The sequence below is a fragment of the Ylistrum balloti genome, unplaced genomic scaffold (assembly GCF_031769215.1).
Source record: "Ylistrum balloti isolate Yb309-2 unplaced genomic scaffold, AGI_CSIRO_Ybal_v1 Utg370064, whole genome shotgun sequence".
In the NCBI taxonomy this organism is placed as follows: domain Eukaryota; kingdom Metazoa; phylum Mollusca; class Bivalvia; order Pectinida; family Pectinidae; genus Ylistrum; species Ylistrum balloti.
Window position 1 is genome coordinate 664,637 of NW_026782110.1, and position 7,910 is coordinate 672,546.

A 7,910-nucleotide genomic window follows, 5' to 3' on the forward strand; every position below is an offset into this window, starting at 1 on the left:
CTCTCTCGCTCCCTCCCTTTCTCTCTCTCTCTCTTTGACTCTCTCTCTCTCTCTCTCTCTTTGACTCTCTCTCTCTCTCTTTGACTCTCTCTCTCTCTCTCTCTCTCTCTTTTCTCTCTTTCCCCACCTCTCTCTCTAATAAATAAAATCCAACTTATGAATAATTAGCAGTCCAAAAAGGAAATGACATCAAACAAACTAAAGGATAAAGGACAAATTCTAAAAATCTTAAATCACAAAAATCACAAAAGATTAAAATGGTACGTCATAATCTACTATATAGACCAACATCTTTCAGGTAGAAATATATTTTCAACTATAACAATAAATGAATGTATATAAATGAACGCCATCAATGCCCAATCCAGTTGATTAATGCCAATAAAATATGATAAACCGATTGTTAAAAGATAAAATCAAAATATTTGACTACAAATGTGAATCTGATTTTGATTCCTGAAAGTGCTATTTAAAATCAGTCTTCACGTTTCCCTGCGGTAATCCATCTAGTGGACACAGAAAGCTAAAATAAGTCACCAGTTAGGACTTTATCCTTATACATTCTCTACTTTCTCGTGCAGCAGTTTCTTATTCACCTTCACTGCAATGTTCCTTGATACGTTTGATAAGTGACGTCACTTCCGTTAGGTCTTCTTCACAATAACGCTTTAAAAAGTTTGGATGAAAATCTACCAAATCGTGCCAAGTTACTTCCTCGTTTCCTTTTAAATCTCGTTCCCACCTACAAGCAATCATATCAACGAGACTTTCTTCCAAATCTTTCCGTGGCATTCTCTCCCCTTCAGGATGATACTGCGGATGATGACTTTCTCGTCTGTAATGGTCATTTAGAGAACGCTGCCACGTATTGTTGTTCCAATTGACCTTATGAACCCACTTGGCCGTGTAACCTATCGCTTGAGAAATGTCATATTTACTCAGGTCGTGAACTTTTGCGTCATTTTCCGTCATCTCGGTTAGGAAATTCTCAGCTTTGAGACGTTCGTAAGCTTTCACAATCCAGAACCTGTGGGAATCACACTGGCGGTAGTGTTCCTGAATGTCATATTCTATCATAAGTAATTGGTATAAGGGGTTAGTAGGGTCCCGATCCCTGATCCCTTTCTCGGCTAGGGTTATGGTATCCGAGTCCCAGACAGCCTCGTACAAATGCAAAATCGTTTGAAGAAATCCATTTTCTTTGTAGAACAGCTGAACATCATTTCTCTTCGATTCTGGTGTGACTGCTTCAATAAGATTCCATCTGTATGTTGCTAAGTCATTTTGCTTGATTTTCTCCGTTAAAACCTGCACATCCACGAAGTCTTCGCTACAATATCTACAACGAAGAATATGCCTATTTATTATTTATTTGAAATATAGATATATGGTTTTTTTTCATTCAAATTCCCAAAGGTTTAAAGTACATTTATTAACTGTAATGAATAATTTATTAGTATCAAAACCCGCCTCGAGAAGACGTATCACCTTGTCATAAGCGACAAGAACTATGTGAATTTAATATCTAAGCAATTTATTTTCAAAGGTTATATCGCAAGCTATGTTTTGTTTACATACGGTTTATAATCTGCAAAACTTACCGTTGTAAATATTTCGGATCAAAATCAACGAGGTCAGCATTTGAAACGTTTTCGTTTCCATTGAGTTTTCGTTCCCACTGGCTAGCAACCATGTCGACAAGGCTCTCTTCTAAGTCCTTCCGGGGCATCCTTTGACCTTTTGGATAGAACTGAGGATGGTGACGTTCGCGCCTGCGTAGAAAACAGGTAATTGTTTTATTCATTGTCAGGGCAAAATTTGATATATCCGTTCACATTACTTGTACCGTTAACCAAGTGACCCGTGTCCCCTTAATTGTAATTATCCCTTACCTGTGGTCAGTGCCGCCAGGTGTGCTAATTAAGGATAATCAATTACGTGATGTCGTAATAGTAGGACGTGTTGCAGATTGACGAAGGGCATAAGTAAATTGTGTGGTACATTTACGGCACAATGTACGCACGCAGAACGCTTGGCGTCTGAAACTTACATTGTTTTGATAACTAATATATACAGTACGTATTGAGAAACTTAAGAAAACTAATTATCGAATGGGTTAAAGGGACAAAGAACTGAAGTGACCATGAAGTCAGAATAAGATTAAACACATCACATGAATTGTGATACGATCTGTTTAACTTGTGGAAGATTGTGGATGTAGGTTCACCACTGTTTGTCTATATCGCAAAATTGCTTGTGATATTATGAATAAAGAAAAAAATTCTGCTGTTCGCTTTTTAAGAAGACATATTTGATAGGTCATTGTACAATACACAAGTTTTGTGAAAATTAAAATCTCATAATTAGGTTATAGGTGTGATCTAGATGGAAATCTCGATTTTATTTGCGTAGTTGTCAATTAAACATTATAACTATATAGTTAGAGAAAGGGCGGGAAAATGGGGGGTGGGGGGGGGGGGGGAGATCAAGACAACTGATGACGTAAAAAGGATCATACATTGATGGGCTCCAACATCACTCATGGATCTCTTGTTATACAAGTACACAAACCTGTAATGGTCGTTCAAAGAGGACTGCCATGTCTCGTTGTCCCAGTCAACGTTGTGGACCCACTTGGCTGTGTAACCTATGGCCTGGACAAGGTCGTATTTGCTGAGGTCATGCCCTTCTGCGTCATCCAATGTCATGTGGGGAACATAGTCTTTTAAACGTTTGTATGCTTTAATGATCCACTCTCTGTGAGAATCCACTTGTCTGAAATGTTCTTCTACGTTGTATTCTTTGAAAAGAAGGTCATACAAGGGGCTGGTTGCATCCTCAGATTTTATTACTCTATCACATTCTGTGAGTGTTTTATGATCCCATATGTTCTCTACAAGATACCAGACCGTTTTCATGAAACCATTCTTCTCTAGGAAATCTGTTACCAGTTTTCTGTGGCATTCCTGTATGGTCGGATATATCAATTTAAGTTTGTCGGCCATTGATTTCACCTGCATTCATAAAAAATATCTTAAATAGATGCGTTTAAATGATATTAAGAAAATTATGATATTTCAAAACAATCTCCGAAAATTGAAAAAAAAGAAAATATGATCTATGTACATTTTCCAAAAACACTTCTACAATAACATTTATTGTTCATAATAGAAATCAGTCAATCAATCAGTCAGTCAGTCAGTCAGTCAGTCAACCAACCAACCAACCAACCAACCAACCAACCAATCAATCAATCAATCAGACAATCAATCAATCAATCAATCAATCAATCATTCAATCAATCAATCAATCAATTAATTAATCTGAATCAATCAATCAATCTGAATCAACCAATCAATCAATCAATCAAGATACCGTATTTTCATACTTACATTTGCAGAAACTCGCATAAATGAAATACGTTTAACAGTATTTTTTTCTTCCTGTGTACTCTAGTATACTTACAAGTATACTTATGACGAACCGTGTATACGAGTGACAAGTGTAACACACGTAGACGAAAATACACACATACGTAATATACCATCCCGTGGTCAGTAGCGACTAGTTTCGAAAAGTGGTAGCTATATTTAGAAAACTTCAAGTTAGGACCTTAGTCGGAACTGACCGGTATCTCTCTTTTCGGTTTCGTGTATAAATGTGCAGTACTTAATCTTATCACACTACTACATAGTACACGATGTTTCGTCAATAGTGCTACACTCTACTCTTCATACACATACAAATACTACGGCTATAAAACTATTCTTTGTGTGTATATATACATAGATAGATTCTTATTAAACACAACACAGTATATAGTTTTATTTACATAACGTTAAGTACATACGCATACTTATATCTCAGTCCCCAATACATCAATTATGATGTACTTGTGACGCTTTCAAAAATCCGTCTATTAATAGACTTCGGCTTCTACAAAAGTTACAACGACCATACCAGCACACTCACGCCGTATCTGATCTCCACAGGCCAGGACAAACAACCAGGGTCACCAGGAAACATACAAGTGATTTAGGACATACATGTATATTATCATACTAATAACAATTATCTACAAATATATACGTGAAAGGCTTGGCAATTAAGAATTGGTTCGTTTTTCGATTCATATCTGAAAACTGAATGATAACGGCTTGTTACCTTTAAGGGCAAAGTAACTGTCAGGTTAACCAGCCGCTGATTTCATGTCTTGTTTTAACTCGTCCTCTACCAGGGTAGCACGCTGCTTTGTTAGGCTGTAAGGTAAACGTCCTTGTGATTTCACTTCCTGCTAGTGTAACGCGGGTTTTGCTTGGCTGACGATATTCCGAACCCGGGATTATTTGAATTCACTTTTGATAACCGAGATTTTACTTTTTAATAGTTCTCTCTCGTCTTTTCTTAAATCCTCTGGATTTTTTTTCATCAAATCGTCCATATTAAATATAATCTCATATTTTTTCTACAACTTATAATGTACTTCTTTCACGTTGATTCTCTTTATCGATTCAGTTATGCGACAGAATTTTTGGTCTTGAGATCATAGCCGTGAGGGATATGTGGACAATCTGTTTATTTCTATTTAACTCTAAAGGCAAAATCTTTATGTCAGGCTTGACGCAAATTATTTGCCTTGAGGCGAATATTCATCAAAGTTTGCACTTAATCCAAATGCAGTTTAAAATGTACTTTCTGTACGTGTATATATAATAGAATGAACTCTGTCATACTTACAACACCTTACTTTTACACATACGCAGTGTCTCTGAAACATGTATCATTAATTATGTTTTGTCCTACTAAAGCGGAACCGAATGATTATTAATAATCAGAATTCCAATACTCCCAGAACACCAAAATCAACGGCATACCATATTGTGTAAAAAGGATACATAGAGATATACAGGGACTTGTCACTACCTGTACCGTAAATATCCTACACAGTAAACAGGGACACGTCACTACATGTACCGTAAATATCCTACACAGTAAACAGGGACACGTCACTACATGTACCGTAAATATCCTACACAGTAAACAGGGACACGTCACTACATGTACCGTAAATATCCTACACAGTAAACAGGGACACGTCACTACATGTACCGTAAATATCCTACACAGTAAACAGGGACTTGTCACTACATGTACCGTAAATATCCTACACAGTAAACAGGGACTTGTCACTACATGTACCGTAAATATCCTACACAGTAAACAGGGACACGTCATTACATGTACCGTAAATATCCTACACAGTAAACAAGGACATGTCACTATTGTACCGTACATATCCTACACGGTAAACAGGGACACGTCACTACATGTACCGTAAATATCCTACACAGTAAACAGGGACTTGTCACTACATGTACCGTAAATATCCTACACAGTAAACAGGGACACGTCACTACATGTACCGTAAATATCCTACACAGTAAACAGGGACACGTCACTACATGTACCGTAAATATCCTACACAGTAAACAGGGACTTGTCACTACATGTACCGTAAATATCCTACACAGTAAACAGGGACACGTCACTACATGTACCGTAAATATCCTACATAGTAAACAGGGACATGTCACTATTGTACCGTAAATATCCTACACAGTAAACAGGGACACGTCACTACATGTACCGTAAATATCCAACACAGTAAACAGGGACTTGTCACTACATGTACCGTAAATATCCTACATGTACCGTTAATATCCAACACAGTAAACAGGGACTTGCCACTACCTGTACCGTAAATATCCTACACAGTAAACAGGGACACGTCACTACATGTACCGTAAATATCCTACACAGTAAACAGGGACACGTCACTACATGTACCGTAAATATCCTACACAGTAAACAGGGACTTGTCACTACATGTACCGTAAATATCCTACACAGTAAACAGGGACACGTCACTACATGTACCGTAAATATCCTACACAGTAAACAGGGACACGTCACTACATGTACCGTAAATATCCTACACAGTAAACAGGGACACGTCACTACATGTACCGTAAATATCCTACACAGTAAACAGGGACACGTCACTACATGTACCGTAAATATCCTACACAGTAAACAGGGACACGTCACTACATGTACCGTAAATATCCTACACAGTAAACAGGGACTTGTCACTACATGTACCGTAAATATCCTACACAGTAAACAGGGACACGTCACTACATGTACCGTAAATATCCTACACAGTAAACAGGGACACGTCACTACATGTACCGTAAATATCCAACACAGTAAACAGGGACTTGTCACTACATGTACCGTAAATATCCTACACAGTAAACAGGGACACGTCACTACATGTACCGTAAATATCCTACATACTAAACAGGGATACGTCACTACATGTACAGTATATATCCTACACAGTAAACAGGGACACGTCACTACATGTACCGTAAATATCCTACACAGTAAACAGGGACACGTCACTACATGTACCGTAAATATCCTACACAGTAAACAGGGACACGTCACTACATGTACCGTAAATATCCTACACAGTAAACAGGGACATGTCACTACATGTACCGTAAATATCCTACACAGTAAACAGGGACACGTCACTACATGTACCGTAAATATCCTACACAGTAAACAGGGACACGTCACTACATGTACCGTAAATATCCTACACAGTAAACAGGGACACGTCACTACATGTACCGTAAATATCCTACACAGTAAACAGGGGTCACTACATGTACGTACACAGTAAACAGGGACTTGTCACTACATGTGTAAATATCCTACACAGTAAACAGGGCACGTAAACAGGGACACGTCACTACATGTACAGTACCGTAAATATCCTACACAGTAAACAGGGACACGTCACTACATGTACCGTAAATATCCTACACAGTAAACAGGGACACGTCACTACATAAATACATGTACCGTAAATATCCTACACAGTAAACAGGGACACGTCACTACATGTACCGTAAATATCCTACACAGTAAACAGGGACACGTCACTACATGTACCGTAAATATCCTACACAGTAAACAGGGACACGTCACTACATGTACCGTAAATATCCTACACAGTAAACAGGGACACGTCACTACATGTACCGTAAATATCCTACACAGTAAACAGGGACACGTCACTACATGTACCGTAAATATCCTACACAGTAAACAGGGACACGTCACTACATGTACCGTAAATATCCTACACATAAACAGGGACACGTCTACATGTACCGTAAATATCCTACACAGTAAACAGGGACACGTCACTACATGTACCGTAAATATCCTACACAGTAAACAGGGACACGTCACTACTACACAGTGTACTACATGTAAATATCCTACACAGTAAACAGGGACACGTCACTACATGTACCGTAAATATCCTACACAGTAAACAGGGACACGTCACTACATGTACCGTAAATATCCTACATACTAAACAGGGATACGTCACTACATGTACAGTAAATATCCCACATTAAACAGGGACTTGTCACTACATGTACCGTAAATATCCTACACAGTAAACAGGGACACGTCACTACATGTACCGTAAATATCCTACACAGTAAACAGGGACACGTCACTACATGTACCGTAAATATCCTACACAGTAAACAGGGACTTGTCACTACATGTACCGTAAATATCCTACACAGTAAACAGGGACACGTCACTACATGTACCGTAAATATCCTACACAGTAAACAGGGACACGTCACTACATGTACCGTAAATATCCTACACAGTAAACAGGGACTTGTCACTACATGTACCGTATATATCCTACACAGTAAACAGGGACTTGTCACTACATGTACCGTAAATATCCTACACAGTAAACAGGGACACGTCACTACATGTACCGTAAATATCCTACACAGTAAACA

The 7,910-nt window shown here is 38.3% G+C and overlaps 1 protein-coding gene across 1 annotated transcript; it reads right to left on the reverse strand.

Moving 5' to 3' along the window:
- Positions 1–359: 359 nt before the first annotated feature.
- Positions 360–4,246, reverse strand: LOC132549525 (uncharacterized). The gene is made up of 4 exons (XM_060213466.1): positions 4,165–4,246; positions 2,572–3,014; positions 1,602–1,772; positions 360–1,339 (listed from the first exon to the last, which is right to left on the reverse strand). Exons 2-4 carry the CDS (start codon positions 3,003–3,005, stop codon positions 589–591), a joined length of 1,356 nt encoding a protein of 451 aa, XP_060069449.1. The 5' UTR covers positions 3,006–3,014; positions 4,165–4,246; the 3' UTR covers positions 360–588.
- Between the last annotated feature and the right edge of the window lie 3,664 nt (positions 4,247–7,910).